Consider the following 19,711-nt stretch of genomic DNA (forward strand, 5'->3'; position numbering starts at 1 on the left):
AGCCCTTGTATAACATGGTATTTTTGTCCCGAAGAAGTGCCATGTCATTCTAGAAATTAGTAATGAAAAAGAATTTCTCTTAGCAAAAATATACAATATGTTTATTAAGGCAATAGATAATTATTGATTTAATTGAACAATAAATTAACAATTTCAAAGTAAACTCTGTGTTATGCATTAATATTAATATTGGTTAAACGAGGGTATTTTGTTTTTACAAAGTATCATCGTCAACATTTTCATATTTATTTATATCATAAATTTTTATGGATGGTGAAATAAAAATATGTTATTAATGGAAAATTTGTTCAAGGGGGTCACATTTGTTCAGTCAAGTACCAAGTGACTTTTTTCCAGAATTTGTGTTTGAGTACTGAGATAACCCCCCATATTTCGTTCATCATTTTTACGAACAAAAAAAATCACTTTTAGGTAAATAATATTTATGGTTAAAAAAGTTTAACAACACTTACCTGGTTGATAAGAAAAGGAAGAAAAAAAAATCTGCACTAACTTTCCTATCAGTTTTCATTAAAGTAAATCTGATGAAAAGCACAAAATAATTTGAATATTTCAATATTCTAAAATCCATGAGCAAATTTGAGACAGCATGTGTACTTACTTGAATAAAAACAAAATATCAAATAACAGAGTTTACACTTAAAAATTGTGAAATTTTGTATGGAGGATTTTTCCAAAACAGTATTAGATTGAAACCAGAAGTCATTGTACAGGAGAATATCCCCAATTTTCAAACAGTATTGTAGTAGTAGTGTTGTACTTCAAACATGGCAATTCATCCCAGTTAAAGATATGCCTGTTAATTACGAAGGATATTTTTTTAAATAAGGTCTGTTTTTTGATAAGAAAAATACTGTAAATATCATTAAAATATATTTTTTCCCATATTCTACATACTTTTATCTACTTTTCTACATAATTTCCATTTTCGTTCAAACATTTGTCATACCGCTCAAAAGTTTTTTAAATTCAGACTTCAAAGAAACCTGTCACCGGAAGACATTAGGCCATGCGCTTGTCTTGTATGGCACGGTGGAGTTTTCTCAAGGTCACACATAAGCATCAGAATTGATTGTTAGTGGATTTTATGCCAAGGGACACAACAAAGTCCCTTTCCTGTCCCAAAAGACAGTTACCATGATCTTTTGTGCTGAAATCGAATAACAGATCGTATCTTAGTTGGTGAGCGACTCAATTTTCATAAACATTATAAAGTTTTACAGCTCAGCACACAGACAGACAGGCTACGGGGCTGCAAATGGCATCTAAACTCACACAAAGCATGCTGAAAGCAGATGCTCATGCACACTGCTGCAATCACACATCATTCTCACTTTCATTCACAAATGGACCTTATTTAAAAAAAATAGCCCTTGCAGTATGATATTATGATATGCAATGTAGCACTTCTTTTGTACTCTCCCATACTTTTACAAAACAAGTCTTCAAGCTGCCATACTACACTTTGTCAGTTATGAAATTCTTCAACACAGACACACACAACTTTTTCCCTGTATGCATTTATACCTTGATTTTGGTCTGGCATAACATTAGGCACTGATATACATGATGCACCAGAAACATCTGAACTTTTAAATTTTAATCCAAAGAACATGGTGGCCATTTACCAAAAACCATCATTAAAATGTTATTTTAATGATGGTTTTTTTAATGGCAACTAAATCCCTTATCTGTGCAAAGCAATAAATATTTATCTTTTCCCCTGCATTTATGTTATTTTAAAAACCATCAGCTGTTTCTGGAGCACTCCATATAAGCCAACTAGGATATACTAGGAAAATAAAAATTCAGTGTGTATTATTAATACTTATGGATGAAATACCATATTTTTTTTTTTTAACTATGCTGACTTATTAGTGCAATGCCAGGAGGAAACACACATTTTATATGCACCAGTAAATGAACAAAACACTGAAAATGCTAAAAAACATTTACCATTAATACAACCTTTGAGAATTTTTTGAAATCAAGTTTTTTCATTGCACCGTCTTGTTTAATGCCTGGGGATATACATACCAACATTTTGTGCCAGTGAATGAGGAAGTGAAGTCAAATATCTTAGATTAAAAAATTCAATAAAGTTACATTAATATATTTTAAAATGAAAAACGATAATCTTATCAATTTAAATCCGTATCATGTAATTTTGACAAAAACAAAAATTTGACCTATAGATTGTCAAATAGCAATTGTCATTACATAAAAAAAAATTAGTAGGAAATTTTTAACAGCATTAGCATTCTATAAATCATAACTATTGCTTTTTTTTTTTTTTAGTATTAACACTAAAACAAAAAATGTAAACTGGAAGTTTATAATAAAAGATATTTCGTATCACTCAAAATGCACATTTGTTATTGAGAACACACACATACAATTTATATTACAATTTGTGGAATTGTGGCTAAACTTTAATTTCAAACATGAGGCATATGTTAGCAGTACTTTAAAATTAAAGATTATTCAATCATATCAAAACATTAAAATGTTTGTAACAATAAAAATGTTAATTCTATAATAGTAAAATTTATAAGTATAAAAATTTTTTTCTTCGAAAAATTTGAAAAATTAATCTTGTACTGATAAAAATCTATATTTTAGTTGAATATATTGAAAATGATGAAATTATATCAAAAAATTTAATGCAAATTTTATTTAACATCAAAATTATAGAAAAATTGATTCAACAATTTTAATTAATTTTTTGATGTTTACTCTGAAAGAATGTCCTAACTAAATCATTTTTAAATGTGTGAAATTTATATTGATGAGTACAAATCTTTCATTCATGATTGTTAGAGTATTGAAGATTTCAGTTCACACTTAATGATAAATTTAGGAAAATTATTGTTAGCACAGATCATCATCATTTAAGGTAATACAGCAAACCTAGTTTTATTTAAATTTGATCATTAAAATTTTAAAACAAACATGAAAATTTTAATATTTCAGATATTTTGATTAAATTTTTATAGTAATGCAATAAGGAAAATTAATTTGAATTTGTATATTTAACAATACAAATACAGGATGTTATGTATGAAAGAGAAAGATGAAAATTTTGATATAAAACTAATATGATTCAGTAACATTATCCCAAAATCCAACATTCTGACTTGAGAAAAGATATTTTTGTTAATTAGCACATAAAACCAAATGGTTATAAAGAAAAATGTAAAATATATCATCATTTTTCTAATAGCTAGTATTAAATTGCTAGAAAAAAATAAGCTACTGCACTTTTACTTTGAAATTTCAAAGTTTTTCAATAATTCTAATATTCCATCATACATAGCATCCTACAACATCCTCGTATCTGAAATATTTACACAAGATTTTGAAGGGTTTTTTTTTGCTAAAATAAAGATTCCTAAGAAATAACCTTACTAATAACATATTTATATATTTGTTTCCCCATTTTATTTCATCCATATACAATGGATTACATTTAAGCAAATATTGCCATTTACCATCTATGCAAATTACAATGACAAACACCAAACAGATAAACATTTGACTAGATTTCAATCCCTGCTAATATATTATGGTACATGGTATTTTATTTTTATACTTTATGAGAATCGAATTTTTGAAGATACAGGTAAACATCACAGAAAAATATGTATGAGAAATCAGATGAGTCTAACAAAAAATGGAGTTACAAAAATCTTTTATATAATAAATGCAATAGAAGTTAGCAAAAATGCTTATATTTTGATAAATCATTCCTGTAATAAATATTATACAATTAAACTGGAAGGAATCTGTTCTTTATGGTAGATACAAAATATAATAAATAAAATATTCCTGTGCAGGGTTTGATACAAATTGTAGCTCAGTAACTGAATATAAAGAAAATCTCAACAGCATCCCCCACTCTGATTGGAACCTTGACCACCTGCTGGCATACTTGGATTAGTTGGGGAATGTTGAGGACCTATTTTTATTCCATTTGCCTAGAAATACAATATTCAGATTTAGAAACCCAAATTAAATTAGTATTTAAGTATGGCTACAAAGTGTATTAATGAATTAACACAAGATATTGCAGTAGTTTTCCTGTGTTTAAAATTTTTTTTGACTTTTAATTTTCACTGAAAAACTTTAATCTCATTTTCAGAATAAACCACAAAATTAATAAGAACTATGTTGCTAACATCTGCAAAATTACACTTCTGTGTAATTTTGCAGATGTTAGCAAAGCTAATTTCCATTATTAACAGAAGAAATATTTTAAAAGTATACACGAGGAAGTAACACAAAAATTACATCAAGTAGGACAAGAATTTCAAAATGAAAGCTAAATCTCTCTTGTACACAAAATTGTGATAACATTTGAATTTTTTTGAACATATTTTACATTCATACTTTTGCTATATTTTAAAAATATTATATCAATTGATTTTGATATGAATTGAAATAAAAGTACTTAAATGTAGTTTTATTTCAATATTAATAAAAATAATAAGTATAAATTGATATTTTTTATCTGTTTATAACAACTTATTTTTAAAATTTGTTTCTCCAAAATCATAATCATTTAGTTATTAAAACTAATTTAAATAATTATTATTAAAGAGCAGAAGTGTTGCAAATTAAGAAAGTTTTGACAAATAATAATAAAAAAACCCTTACTTCATTATTTATATCAAATACACCTTCTTGAATCTTTTCATAAATTTCCTTTGCTGTATTAATGAATGCCTAAAAATACAAATTTTTGTTTTATCTATGTATGTATTTCTAATCGTTAATTATTTATAAATACTTTACCTCTTCGACATTTGCTGCAGTCTTTGCTGAAGTTTCCATGAAAACTAATCCATGTTCGTGAGCAAATGCTTCACCTTCGTCTTTCTTTACTTCTCTACGAGATTCTAAATCACTATTGAATTAGAGTTAAAAATAAGTCATTAAAATATATATTTAACAACTATTACTTCATCTTAAAATAAATTAAATTTACCTTTTGTTCCCAATTAACATAATAACCATATTGGAATTGGAATGCTGACGTGCATCTTCTAGCCATGTCGTTAAATGATTGAAAGTGTCTCTTCTGAAAACATTTTCCATAATTTTCTCAATTATAAAAATTGGATATAAATACAGTTTATAGTATTATTTCATTAAATATGGTTTCATTTATATCTAAAAGACTTATCTAGAAGGAATATTAGTATGTTTAATATACAAGAAGTATAATAAAAATATTATAAAACCGATCCATTATTATTTTTAATTAAAACAAGTCATCTCTGTTCTTGCCTTTTGGATATAAGATGCTAAATATACAAGTCTATATTTTCTACGAACACAAATGCTAACATAATTACTATCATTGATTAGTATTTGTTTAACTATCTTCAGTCATTAAAAACGATTTTGATTTTTCTTTACATTGAAGACTGCATAATTAACATAAATTTGTGGAACCCATAATGGACTCAGCTAATACGAATGATAAACTAAGGTCTCATTATAAATAGTTCAACAGATGAATGAATTTTTCCAACACTTTGCAAACACTTAGCACTATTACGTTAATGCTATTAATTAATGCCAATTTATATGAAGCATCTTTGACAGCTGGATATGTCATCTACAGCAGTGGTCAGCAACCGGTAGTCCATGAGAAAATTTGGGTGGTCCCTGGAGAAATTTGGATATTGATCAATAAATAATATTGTGAATGCAATTGTCATCCTTCATGGAAAAGCACTAAGAATCCATAACCTTATTTCAAACAAGTAGCAATGAACTCTAGGCTTGCATTAATTTGTTATATTTAAACAAGAGAGTTTCATATTAATATAGTAAAATTGAACTTTTATGATTATTATTCTATAGATTTTGTATTGTTTAAAAAAAATTCATGATAGTGGTCCGCAGGTTTCAAAATTGTGAGTTTAGTGGTCTGTGAGTCAGAAAGGTTGCAGACTGCTGATCTACAGCAATACACTGTTTAATAACATGAATAACAGATGGTTTATCAATATAGTAAATAATTTTTTTTAAAAGACTGTTGCATCTGAAATGATGAATCTCTGAATTATAGTAAAATTAGTTTGTAATAATAATTATTAAATACCTGGTAATATCATATACTAAAAGTGCTCCAGCAGCACCTCGATAATATGATCTTGTAATGGAACGAAAAGCTTCTTGGCCAGCCTATATTGACAAATAAATGCTGTTGTATATTTATGAATGTAAATAATTAGACTAATGTTACAGAAAAACAATTATAAAATAATTCTAGTTATTTGACTATTTTAAAAAATTACTGCATATTGTAAATTTAACTCATTTATATCAGGTTTTGTAGTTGAAATTTAGGCATTTTAATTTTTTTCTAGAAACATTTCTATGTTGGTATATAAGTAGAATAATTGGGGCATTTCATCACATATTTCATTGGAAATATATATATCAGAAATGTCTGACAATATGAAACTTTCAAAAGAACATATTCACATGCTGTTGCTCTATCACTTCAAAAGTGGCCACAATGCAACAAAGGTGCATGATCTCATCTGCAAGGTATTTGACAAAGACAGTAAACAAGCAGACTTGCTACAACTGGTTCAAGAATGGAGATTTTTAGCTTCAAGATAAACCTCATCAGGTAGCAGTTTCACTGTTGACAATGACATTCTCATGAAACTGATAAACAATAATCTACAGTCAACTATCAGAGCACTACTCAAGTGTTTCCATAAACTCCAAAAATTGACAAAGTCTAACACCACCATGACAATGCACCAGTACATAGAGCAAAAATGAGACTTAGATAAGTTGGCCAATCTCAGCTGAGAAGTTCTACCTTATCCACCTTACAGCCCAGACTTTGCACTAACTGATTACCATCTATTTTGCATCCTGCAAAACAATGTTGCCAATATACAGTTCAATGACAATATCTGACACTTTCACCAAAGAAGAACTCCAATCACTTTATATTCACAGGGATAAAAATATGTAGCAAAGGTGGCAAGATGTGGTTGATATTGACGATGATTACCTACAAAACTAAATTTTAATCATTGTCAAGTTAACCATCAAAGTTTTCTTTCAAAATGTCTAAATTTTATCTTCATAACCTTTTAATACATACATTATATTATATTAAATCAATGTATTATTGTTATTATTATTATTATTATTATTGAGTTAAACTCGGTTGACACTGGTGGCTGACTCTGACCACCGGTAGTATGCCAGACCAGAGTCAAGGCATAGCAACCAAAACAAGACAAAAATTAAAAAACTGTCAGTGTGTATGTCTCTGTATTCAGGAATTTCCTAACAATATGACATGTATTCAATATAGTGGCCTTCTGTAGTGTGATGTATGTTTCTATTCAATTGTAGTGTGCCCAGGCTTTTATGTAGTGTGTGTGGTATTGCACCTGTACAGAAGAGAACAACAGGTACAATAAGCACTTTATCCATCCTCCACAGATGCCTTATTTCCTGGGCAAGTTCTCTGTACTTGCATGTGTTTTGTATATTTTGAGTGTTTGGAATGGCTATGTCTATAATGTATGTAATTTAATTGTGTTTGTCAATGAGTGACATGTCTGGTCTGTTGTGGTAAATTGTTTTATCTGTGATTATGGCTACATTTTGTGCATGTTGTTTTCCAATACTGTCTGTGGAATGTATTTGTAGTATGGTTTGTTGATGTCTAATAATTTGTGTTTCTTCGCAAGCTCTTGGTGTATTATATTTGCTACTTTATTATGTCTGTGTAAATAATCTGTCTGTGCCAAGAGCTTGCAACCAGAAGTGATGTGTTGTATAGTTTCTGGCATGATGTGATATTTTTCTTCATGTGTCATTTGTGAGTGTTGTATCTTTGAGTATGTGTTTTCTGTAGTTTTTAGTATTTATGACTTGTTCCTGTATGGTAATCATGAATCCGTCCATCTCCACAAACAGGCATCCCTGAGCTAACCAGCTGTTTGATGCAGTTTTGTCAACAAAATTCTGGGCCAGGTCATAGGAATGCCTGCCATGGAGTGCCTTTTGAGCCCACGATTGCTTAACAGTGTCTATGCTTTTTATATGTTGTGAGTGCAAATTTAATGGTGAGTTATTTGAGTCTGCTAGAGTTACTGCTTTATGTAACTGATGTTTCTTGCTTTTCACAGTGAAAAACTCTCACAGTGTCCGTATTTGTTTGTAGTGAAGGTTAATTATATCAATCAGGACACGTCCACCATCTTTACGTGGAAGGGTTAGTCTTTTTATGGCGGATTTAGGATGTTGATGTTTATGCTTTGTAAGTGATGTTCTTGTTTTCCTTTGGAGTTGCTCGAGATCTGTGTGAGTCCAATGTATAACTCACAAAGAATATGTGAGTACTGGGATGACATAGCGCTACTTTGGAAGAAAACCGGCACAACTCAAAATAACTAGTTTTGAGAAAATCCCATTCAAAGATTTAACTGAATATCAATTATCACTTATTCAACACTCACATAGCTGCTTCCTAGTGGCCAAGTACGCAAGTTACTTTTATGACACTTTTACACATCAAAATTTACTACATTTTCATTTTGATTACCACAATAAAAAAAAAAAAAACACTTTTTTGAGTTGTGCCAGTGTTCTTCCAAAGTAGCGATATGTATTTATTGCTTTAACTGTGTTTTGCAATTAACTTTGTTCTGAGAATAGCAATAGTTTGGCCTGTTGGAATCCTAAATACTTGTAGAACTTGCCCTCTTCCATGGATTCAATAACATCTCCATTTCCACGTGCAAAATCTTCTTTCTTCAGGACTCCTTTTTCTATGTGAAGTGTTTTGCATTTGTCTAGGCCAAACTCCATTTGTATGTCCTTGGTATATGAATGTGTGATTTGTAAGAGTTAATGAAGTTGTTTTTGTGTGGATGCATAAAGTTTTATGTTGTCCATGTACATGAGATGTGACAGTGTATACTGTTGTTTTTTCATGTCTGATATTGTAACCATATTGAGTGTTGTTTAACATGTTGGATAATGGGTTCAGGGCTAAGCAGAACCAGAGAAGACTCAAGGAATCACCTTGAAAAATTCCTCGCCTAATGAAATATTTGGTTTGCTGGTATGGAAGTGTTACTAGCCCAGAGATGTGGTGGTATTCTCTAGTGCTGCATAGTGTTTTGGAAGAATGCAATGAGTGATGGATGTATTTTCTACATGTGTAGAATATGTAGCAGCCAACTGTGTGGAAAACTGTCAAATGATTTTCTGTAGTCTATATATGTCATGTGTATGTTTGGGTTGTTTGCATGCTTGCCATAGAATGACTGAATCTATGAGTAACTGTTCTTTGCATCCCCTGTGATTTCTATGGCAACCTTTTTGTTGTTCTGCTGTGTTTTTCAACATGTTTGTATATTTTGTTTATGATACAGAATGTCAATAATTTGTAGTGTGTTGGAAGACATGTAATTGGTCTGTATTGTGTGGGGTCTGTGGTATTGTTGTTTTTAAGTTTCATGTAGGTGATGCCCTGAGTAAGAAATTTTGGCATGTCTTGTGGATTGATGATGATGGTGTTAGATGTTTAGCTAGTTCCTGGTGCAGTGATGTAAATTTTTTGTACCAGAAATTGTGAATGTTGTCTACACCAGGTGTCTTCCAGTTGTGTGTTCTGTTAACAGCATAGCGGATGTTGTGTACGTTTATTTCAGCACAGGGCATAGTCGGTATGTTATGCAAGTTTTGTTCTCCTCAATCCAGCTAGCATCGTGTGTAACAGCATTGGACCAAAGAGAAGACCAGTAAGTTGTGAGTTCTTCTTCTGTTGGTATGCCACTGTGCTGTGTATCAGTGTTTGTTTTGGTACTGATTTGTCTGTAAAAGAGTTTTTCATTGTTTGTGAATAATTTATTTTGTTGTTTTCATAGTGAACATGTTTTGTATCATTTGAGTCTGTGCGCTTTGGCTGCAAGTTTTTATTTTAGTATATCGATGTATTCTGTAATGTGTGTGTTGTGATGTTCATGTTGTGTGTCTGTTTTGATCTTCTTGAAAATGTTTTTGAATTGTGTTTTTAATTTTGATGTTGTTTTTAGTATATTGTGTCAGCCAGCCTAATTGCTATCTAATGTCATTTATTTGTGTTTCTATTCTTCTCTGCCAGGCAGGCTTGTGATAGAACTGTGTTTTGTGTGTATCTGTCTGCAATTGTATTTTCAGTCCATGGTATGTCACTACTGTGACTGCCCCAGCATAAACTAACATATGAATGTTGAGAGTGTAGAAATTAAAAGGATGTAGTGTGGTAGTAAGTGAGTGTTTACATAATTTAGTGTTTTTCCTACTACCTTTGACACGTTGATTTTTGGTATTCGTGGTCTTTGTGTGAGATCTGTACCTGTATATTTAGTGAGTGTTTCCTGAAATATAAGTGAGAGCATATTAACTAAATCCATGTCTATGTTATCAGTGATGGACGAGGAAGTGTCTGTAGTATCATTAGTGGTAATTGTTGTATGTGTGTTATTATCAATGCTTGTTGCTGGATTATCCTGACAGGTTACTTGATCTTCACTAATGTTAAATTTTTCTGTCTGTTGATCAGCAACCTGTTGTTTGATAAGTTCAAGTGTTGTTTGCGGGATAAGGTTGTTGTGTATAATTGTTCTTTTTTGATCAACAACCCTTTGTTCAGCGACAGTGTGATGAGGATATTGTTGTCTGAATCTATGGTATAGTTCTTGTCTGTACACTGTCATGTTTGTTTCAAGTTTTGTGATGGTGTAGTAAGTACAGATGATAAACTCGTTCATTTCTATTGTCCATTTCATCCATTGGTGTGGTTTTCCAACCTTTGTGGTCTGTGGATGCATTGCCACAGAAACACCAAGGCTGGGTTGGTTCCTCACATCTGTTGAGGGCATTGCAGTAGCCATGCTTGGGCCGGTGCTGCTTTCGCCACCGGTAACCAAGGGAGACTGTGGCCTATTTTTCGAACGTGAGCCTCTGCCTAACCCACGAACGCGGACCTTGTTAACCCGGGCGACGTCCGAGCCGGTATCACACTTTGATCTAGTTATCACCATAATAAATATCTCCATAGAATGTGGGTGTGGTCACTCTTAGCTTCATTTCTCCCATAGACCTTACTGGCATGGGTGTCCCTACCAGGAGCTTGTGCTTCAGCCTGCATTGCCCTATGGGATCAGTAAAATTACTGGGCTCTCCCACCACAACCAGGTGGTGACCACAAAAATTCAAGAGACTTCAGTTTTCTTATATATATGAATCAAAGAATATAACTTTAGCTAATTTAAAAATATATATATTTGTGATTAAATTAATTTACTGATAATTCAATAGAAAATTCAATTTACAGTAATCATTTAAATAAAATTAACTTACAGTATCCCAAATTTGGAGCTTTATTTGTTTTCCGTCAATTGTAATCATACGAGCACCAAACTCAACACCTGAGAAATAATTACATATATATAAAATTAATATATTCAAACTTTATTTCATACATCATTTTCAGAAGACAAAAATTATTAACATGAAAATTTAATTTTTATAAATGTATTATAATTATATAGATTATTATTAGATTAATCATAAGCCTCAAAATTTGATCATCAAATCATATTACAGCATAAAATCCTAAAGTTCTGTTTTGGAACAGATTAATTTGAAGCTCCACTGTTGAGTGTATATAGATTTTGTACAGCATTAGTAAATTTAGACTTCTGTGTTAGGTCAGATTGTAATAATCACTGGCTTCTGTAACATTACTAATATAAAATCTGTCATGTGCACACATATGAACTGCTTTTAACTCCTGCAATTTTTGTCCAATCCAGATGAAATTTTAGTTATATTCATTTTATGTTCTGATGGAAAGTATAGGCTACTTATTTTGCAGAAATATTAGCTAGAGAATAAACATTTTATCAATTTTGAATTGGTGATCGCAGTTACAGTGATGTCAGTGACCATATGATGTTCATGCTCAACAAAGGAATTTCCCTCAAGTTGCATTTTTACATATTTTGGAAAATGGCATATTTTAAACTAAAAATTATAGCCGCATCGGGTCGTTATCGCTCATCTAATTAATTAACATATGTACAATTCATCTTTGGACTAAATTATCAATATGGAATTAAAATGACATGCTATTTTGTCAAAAAAAAAAAAAAAAAACAAGCGTAGGGAGAACCATAAGAGTAAAAATAGTCAAGTAAATTCTAGATCTAAAAGAATAAGATCAACTGAGACACCCAAAGGCTGAAGTCTGAGTTGAGAAACATCAAGCTTCGTCAAGGGCTGCAGAAACAGCACTGTTTGTTTGTTGTTTGTTAAGTTATGGCAATGCATCACTTGGGCGATCTGCCTAGGGGGATTCCTCCCAGGAGGTCTTTTTAAGGGAAACTGGCCCCTATTTAGGAATTACAGAAGTGAAGAAAACCTGGAAAACTCTACGTGGCCAGCCCGTCTGAGCAAGGCATGAACCCACAGCTGAACTCCCAGTGTTCAGGGTGCAAAGATCACTTGGCCACTAGAAACAGCATCACAACATCAAGTTTGACTTGAAGCTCTTCTCAATTCTTCAATCTCAACTTTCTCATAAAAAACATTCCATCATGCTTGATGGGAGAATTTCTAGTCTTTCATAATAACCACATGTAATCCTACATTTATTTTAAAAAAACTTTGTATATATGAAGTATTTGTGGACAAACTTTGAATTCTGTGTTTAAGTTTTAATATTTCATGTACAATAAATTAAATAATGCAAAATTAAAAATATTCAATTGATTTTTGAAACCATATTATTTACTATTATTATTATTATTATTATTTAAAATGTTTAAAATAACTCTTATAAATTTTTATAATTAGAACCATAATTCTTTAAAAAATCTTTTTAGGGAGATACGAAGTCAAACATTAAAATATATAAATTTTTTTTACCTATAGTTAAATCATGGACTGGCTGAAATCTCTTATCTGTGAACTGCAACAACAAACAGGATTTTCCAACTCCTATTAAAATATATTTATAAATAATGGATTAATAATAATAAAACATTGTAGATTATTATTACATATCAAAATATTATATAAAATATAACAATTATTTTTTTTAGTTTTATTTTATTGAGATTACTATATGGATAAGGAAGTTAATTCATTTTTTTTTAATTAGTTATAAGATCTAATTAGAAAACTCCAATGAATTTCCTAATCATTAATGTTAATTTCATCGTGGCAAGGCTACTTTCCAGATTCATATTAACATCAATAAAACTGTTCACATAGCAGAAAATGTGGGGTAGGCATATAAAGCCTGACTCTAGGATAAATTTATTTGGTGGTAGAAATTTCTTCTGAGCATAAAATATTTAATATGTATGCAACCTTACATTTTATTAGCAATTTTTATGGTTTTTAAGTAATCAATAATTTATGATTAAATATTTTCCAAGACTACATATGCATCATCATTTGATCCAAAAAATTCAAATAATACATTCAACAAAGAACTCAATTTTAACACAAAATAGTAATTTTTTAAAAACATTTTCAATGTAAGATAAACATAACTAGATTTCTAATACAGTGGAATCTAGTTAACTTGAGTTGGTCAGGAGAAAAAAAAAATTTGGATTCTGAAAAAGTTTTGAAGCTAAAACTCAAGATTTTGTGCATTGGTTTATCAGTGATCCATAATAAACTATTCATAAAATATTTATATGAATCTTATTATGTAGAATCATTGTGTCAATGTAAACGTCTTAGTGTTGTCCAGAAACTCTAAAATGCTTAAACAAACTACTGAGAAATGCTTTCCTGAATGGGTTAATCTGTCACTCCAAAGTGTTTAGTAAGGTTTTTTTTAAGTGCAATATTTTGCATCTAGAATCAATTTGTTTTTTTATTTTTCATCACAAAGGTTACTTTGCAGAAAAATTTTTACATAAAATTTGAATATAATCATTTTTCAAAAATTAATTTGTCAAAAATTCATTTATTATGTCAGCTAGTCAGAGAAATCCATCAGCAATCAAATAAAAAAATAAAGGCAGGTTTGAATGGTAGTTATACAGTATCCAGGTCAAACATACTGCCTAGAAGCCACCGCCCCTGCCTACTGTCACGACATTTATTTTTAGTCATACATGGTTTCCATGCTTTATAGAAAGTTTCGGATTAGTTTATTTGATAGATGAACATTAATTATTTTATTTAATGGAATATTAAAATTTGGAAGAGTTTATGAAAATATTGTATCGAAACTCAGAGTTAACAGTTCAAGGAATAGCAGTTTGATTTCACATGTAAATCCATGCTGGACGATCAGGGAAAGAAAATGACTGAGTTAACCAGGTTCTACTGTATAACTAAATAACAGTGTTATTGTAACTGATTGCATATTGATCAATAGATAAATTAATTATTCTGACTAATGAGTGATCATAGGTTTAAAAAGGAGAAAAATGAAGTTAACAACCAATTATTTAATTTATTTTAACATCAGAGTGTAACATTACTAAGACCTGTTTTTAAAAAGCTGGCAATATTGTTGCTGAACTTCCTCAGCATTATTTATTTTTATCTCTAATAATTGCCACCATTACCTTTACAAGTCTTCAGACTGGTTTGGGGGTTATTAAGGGGTGGGAGCCATACCTTCCAAACTAATGCTTGAATTTACCTGAAAATTTCTAAAAATATTTTCCCCAATATACAAACTTTCCTGCTAAATTTCAGAAACTTTTAGCATAGGAGTTAAGCTTCAAAATAGATAAATATTGTGCCACATATATACAATTAACATCCATATGTACATAAAAAATTTTTATTGAATTTCTTGATGTTTCATCAAGATCTTTCCCAAAGATGTAAAAATCTTTGGGGTTATTTTTTTTGGATTGATTGACATACTTTTCCTTTGTTATATAGTAGATGGAAAAGTAAAACTAACAGTCAGAGAAATGATGTAATTATATAAAGTGCAATTGTGTAATTAGTGTATATTTAGAAAGTTCATCATATCTGTGTTTCAACAGGTACAGATGTTTCCAACAAACACAGAAGTATGCTGTCAATAATTTATTGTTGAATGTGTTTAGGAAGAATATTTCGTGTAATTTACTTACTATGTTTTTTGTAATTAACATGAATATATAAATGTTAATTAACAAAAAACAACATTAAAGCAAGATGATTTTATACAGCAAAATTTTTGAATTACTAGATATCATTGTCAGTGTGATATTCTGGCCCCCCTCTTTTTTTTTTGTTGTTTAAATCAGTATCGTTCTTCCTTTTAACTCTACAAAAAAAAAAAAAAAAAAAAAAAAGAAGGATAGTCTACAACCAACGATTGAAACTCTCTCCTCGGGTTAAATGTCACAGTCTATACCAATAAAAACTGTAATTCGATCAATGATAAAGTCAACAAGGCAAGAATGGGCATTTAAAAGAAATTAACAAGCAGTGCTTCTCACCCCTGCTTTAGCTGCATGTGGCACATGTCTGTGGACACCTGCACAATAACCAAAACAACGTAATAATGAATTACCTCACTCGTCAACTAACACAATATTTAATATGAACAATCTAGAAACTGTTGTCAAATCTGAGAAGATATTGTCAAACTATACAATAATTAATGGGAGAGGACTGTCAAATTCGTAGGAATTTATATCATAAAATTTCATCTTCAATAGACCAACGTCAACAATCTGACCAAAACAATACATTGAAAATGTTCCGTACTGGCTGGATTTAGATCCGGCACAGCTAACAGGTGTCTTTATAAATCATCAACTATATGACAGTTCTCACCCCTCAAAAAATAGTATAAAAAAGGCTCGCACCCAATTGTCGGTGCGTCCAAACAATGGCTGGTCAACTCTATCAACTCTGTCCACTCTATGCAGCGCAAAGAAGGACGAACAGCAAGGTAAATCTATACTTATTTGTGTAAAATCTCTCTCTCCCTCCCTCAGTCGACTGAGAGTTAGTTAGATTAATTAGGAAGATGAAAGGGGATTAGATCCTTTAGATGTTGCGAACGCCGACATCACCCCTCTAAAGATCTATCTTTGTATGTCTCTGAGTTATAATATGTAACCATTTAGTTAATGTTCTTATTAAATCTATTTGATAACTTAAGTGAGAGTGATTACTTGTACATCGCCGACACCTTATCAACTTATCTGCAATCTTCCCACTCGAGTAACCCTCCTACATGTCATCCACTGACCACATGAGCAGGCCTCATAGTCCTGCCGTCGGAAACAGGTTAGGCATCGGCGCTTAACCCCTGATTTTCACATCAGTCTGTAATGTCACTTTTACTAAACTTTTGAGGACAACTTGAATGACTAAAGTACACTTCTACAATTTTGTCACTTGGCCTAATTCTGGGTTGATCAAATTTTTATGGATAATTTGATCAAGATTTGTCAAATCCTTGCTACTCTTTTCCATTGCTGAGAGACCTAAATATATAATGGGCATATAAAGAAAAAGATCACAGTTCTAGACAGAGAGGTAAAAAGATTTATTTGGTAAAAAATGTATTTTACACCTAATATTCATCTACAATATTTTGACTTATAATAAAAAAAAAATAGTTTTATTACAGTTTAACAATAAATTATAATTAGAGTCTAAAGATGCAACAAATATTTTTATAAGAAAATTTAATAGTTTCTTACATAATAATGCAAACTGAATTTTGGGATTATAAACTTAATACACTGAAATGTGAATAACATAATATTAAGGAGCTTTTATGGTAAATTAAATTCAATAACAAATAGGAAGTTACCTTATAAGAATTTAATCATTACCAATAATTTATAATTAACTAATAAATAATTTAGATATATCTGTAATAAATTAGTTTCTTTAATTTAGTATGTATGATTTACTTCATGTTTGTATTTGTGATTCAATTCTGAAAACTATAGGCCTATGTAAACAAAGTATTTTCATGACCATATTAAATATGCCAAACAATTGCCAGATTAAATTGGGCATATTACTATATCATCAGGCTTTGCTATGTTTTTATATGTATGTTAAATATTTTGTAATGGCTAAAAAAATCTCAAAAGAAAGATTCAGACCATACAGATACACTTTAATGTTAAGGGAAATTACCATAATTTTATGCATGTATCACAAAGAAAATCATTAGAGTGGAAATAAAACATTCACATAACTTGCCCAACCATATATCCTATGCTTTCAGAGCAGCTGTTGAATGCACGATACTGGTTTACTTCGAACATATCAGCTCAACATTAAAATGTTTGTTGTTATAATTTATTTTAGACATAATTATAAAATAAATGAAACAAAATACTAAGAAGGAATCTACATGTGTTATAAATACAAATGCATACTATACCAGAAAAGTCTTTTAATCATATCACATTATGTGTTTTATTTACTAAATAATAATAATAATAAAATAATAAATATTAAAATAAACTTGAGAAAATTATATAAAAACTAAATTTTAATGTCTGTAATATCCAATGATATGAATTCAAAAATCAATTGCTCAGCTCTAATTCACTGTGGAGAACTAAATTTAGTTCAAATTGAAAATTGCTAGCAAAAGTAAATGCATAAAATGATTTACTTTCACTTAGCAAATTTGATTCTCACTGCTATTACACAAAATGATAATAATAAAATGAATAATCATATGAGAATGGCCACAGATGTCATTAAAACAAGATAACACTGATGACAACAAATTTTTTTAAATTCTTACTAAGTCTATTTATTTAACAGAAAACTTCAAAATTAATTATAATAACCAAGAATATAATTAGTAAGTATAGGTTTTGCAGCTTCCTTGTTTAAATATCATACCTCCAGAAATTTGCCATTCCACTTAGTGACAAATATTTTTGCTAAGGAAACATTCATGTTAAAATGTAATCACAATTTGAAATAAAATAATTTGAAAGAATACAACATTCTTTGTCTGTTGTGTCAAATAATACTTTTTTCACCGATAATTTGCTATTTGTACGAACTAAGCTCAAAATTAAGACATTTTCTATTTAATCTTTTTGAATTTAATATGTTGTTATTATTACATATGTTATTAATGTGTGATAAATAAAACAGAAATGAAGCAAATTGATAAACAACATTTTGTCCTTCAACAGTCAACTTGCTCAAATGAAAGCTGTCTTCCTTATATGATAAAAACTTGATGGCTTAGAATGATCAAGCCATTCAATAGAATGAATGAACAAAATAGGATTTCAGCAATTACGGTTTAGAACAAGAATTCATTTTACTACTGTCTTCTAACTCAAATTATTTAATATAGTATTATTTTAAATGTGTGCGTTTGTGTAACTTAAATAATTTTTTTAATATTAATTTCATTTTCAAAATGGTTTGTTTGCAAAGGTAGGTAGAAGCAAAAACAGAAAATACTCCATGAAATTTCTTAAGGGGAATGGAACACAAATGGATATTGTTGTGCAGAATTAATGCAGACCAAGACATGACAATACAGAGTTGAAATGAAAGAGAAAACATAGAAATTTTGGCAGCTAATCACCTTTGAATGAAATACATGAAGTAGCCCAGCTCTCTGACTTCTGTGCAATAAATATCAGTCTATGTATGCTTCCACATCTAATTTTATACATGAAAATATCTGTCCGTGTGTTCTAGCCCGAAGGCTTAAAATTTCTTTCTGGCAGAGATTTGTAAATATTTAACAAATTTTCTTTAACCTGGTTTTTGTAAACAGCATTTGCAGCAAGGCCTAAGTAAACAAAATAGATATAAATTGTACAATGAAATTAGGGTTATTTTAAATATATGGCACAGCAACTAACACTGTATAGTGCCAAAAATCACCAGTTAGCGATATTTTCATTGAAGTGGCAATAAAAATATAATACTGGCGATAAAAACCTTAGTCCACTTATTTGGACATTCAGGATGAAATTGAATCATAAAGCACTCTTCAGCTAAAGTGAAAAATTTTGATATGACAAAACCTGTAAAATACTGCTTAAGCATTGTGATCAAATGTGTTATTCAAATTATTTATTAAAAAATTATTCAAAAATGATTCCTATTTTTAAGTGACAGCTTGTCACTTTAGCTTTCCATACTCCAAACTGATAAGGCCAGCTGCATTGATCAGTAAATAAAACTGATAGTGATAAATAATTTGAATTGGCAAAAAAGTTTAAAACTAGCAAAATGGTTGGTAATTTTTTTAAATTTTCCAGAGTGACACCTGGTATGGTATATAACAATTTTTAGTTACAACTGTTTCATATATCTTGACTGAACAATATTCAGTACTTATATATAATCTCTCTATTCACCGGAACTTGTAATAATAAAAGAAACCCTTCTAACCTTTTTTACCCGGTGTGGTTCTATTTTTAGAACCACACCGGTTAAAAATAGAACCACACCGGGTAAAAAAGGTTAGAAGGGTTTCTTTTATTATTACAAGTTCCGGTGAATAGAGAGATTATATACAGCGTTTAAAGGAGAGGAGCATCGAGCATGCGCAGTACAAATATCTAGCTGCCGCACGTGATAATATTCCGGAAAGAAATTTAAATTGAATATTTTCGAATGTTAACGGCCTATTTGACAAAGCCTGAAGAAGAGCCCAGGA

The 19,711-nt window shown here is 30.2% G+C and overlaps 1 protein-coding gene across 1 annotated transcript in view; it reads right to left on the reverse strand.

Moving 5' to 3' along the window:
- Nucleotides 1-2,667: 2,667 nt before the first annotated feature.
- LOC136981346 (ras-related protein Rab-2) overlaps nucleotides 2,668-19,711 on the reverse strand; it is a 28,120-nt gene continuing 11,076 nt past the window's right edge. Inside the window, exons 2-8 of the mRNA XM_067277663.1 lie at nucleotides 12,991-13,062; nucleotides 11,422-11,489; nucleotides 6,134-6,216; nucleotides 5,009-5,101; nucleotides 4,816-4,927; nucleotides 4,678-4,746; nucleotides 2,668-3,998 (exon numbers count right to left, since the gene is read on the reverse strand). Of these exons, the coding sequence (XP_067133764.1) occupies nucleotides 3,903-3,998; nucleotides 4,678-4,746; nucleotides 4,816-4,927; nucleotides 5,009-5,101; nucleotides 6,134-6,216; nucleotides 11,422-11,489; nucleotides 12,991-13,062 (593 nt within the window). The 3' untranslated portion in view covers nucleotides 2,668-3,902. The remainder of the gene's footprint in view (nucleotides 3,999-4,677; nucleotides 4,747-4,815; nucleotides 4,928-5,008; nucleotides 5,102-6,133; nucleotides 6,217-11,421; nucleotides 11,490-12,990; nucleotides 13,063-19,711) is intronic.

Source organism: Centruroides vittatus, unplaced genomic scaffold (assembly GCF_030686945.1).
Source record: "Centruroides vittatus isolate TY-2023 unplaced genomic scaffold, ASM3068694v2 contig_753, whole genome shotgun sequence".
Taxonomy (NCBI): Eukaryota; Metazoa; Arthropoda; class Arachnida; order Scorpiones; family Buthidae; genus Centruroides; species Centruroides vittatus.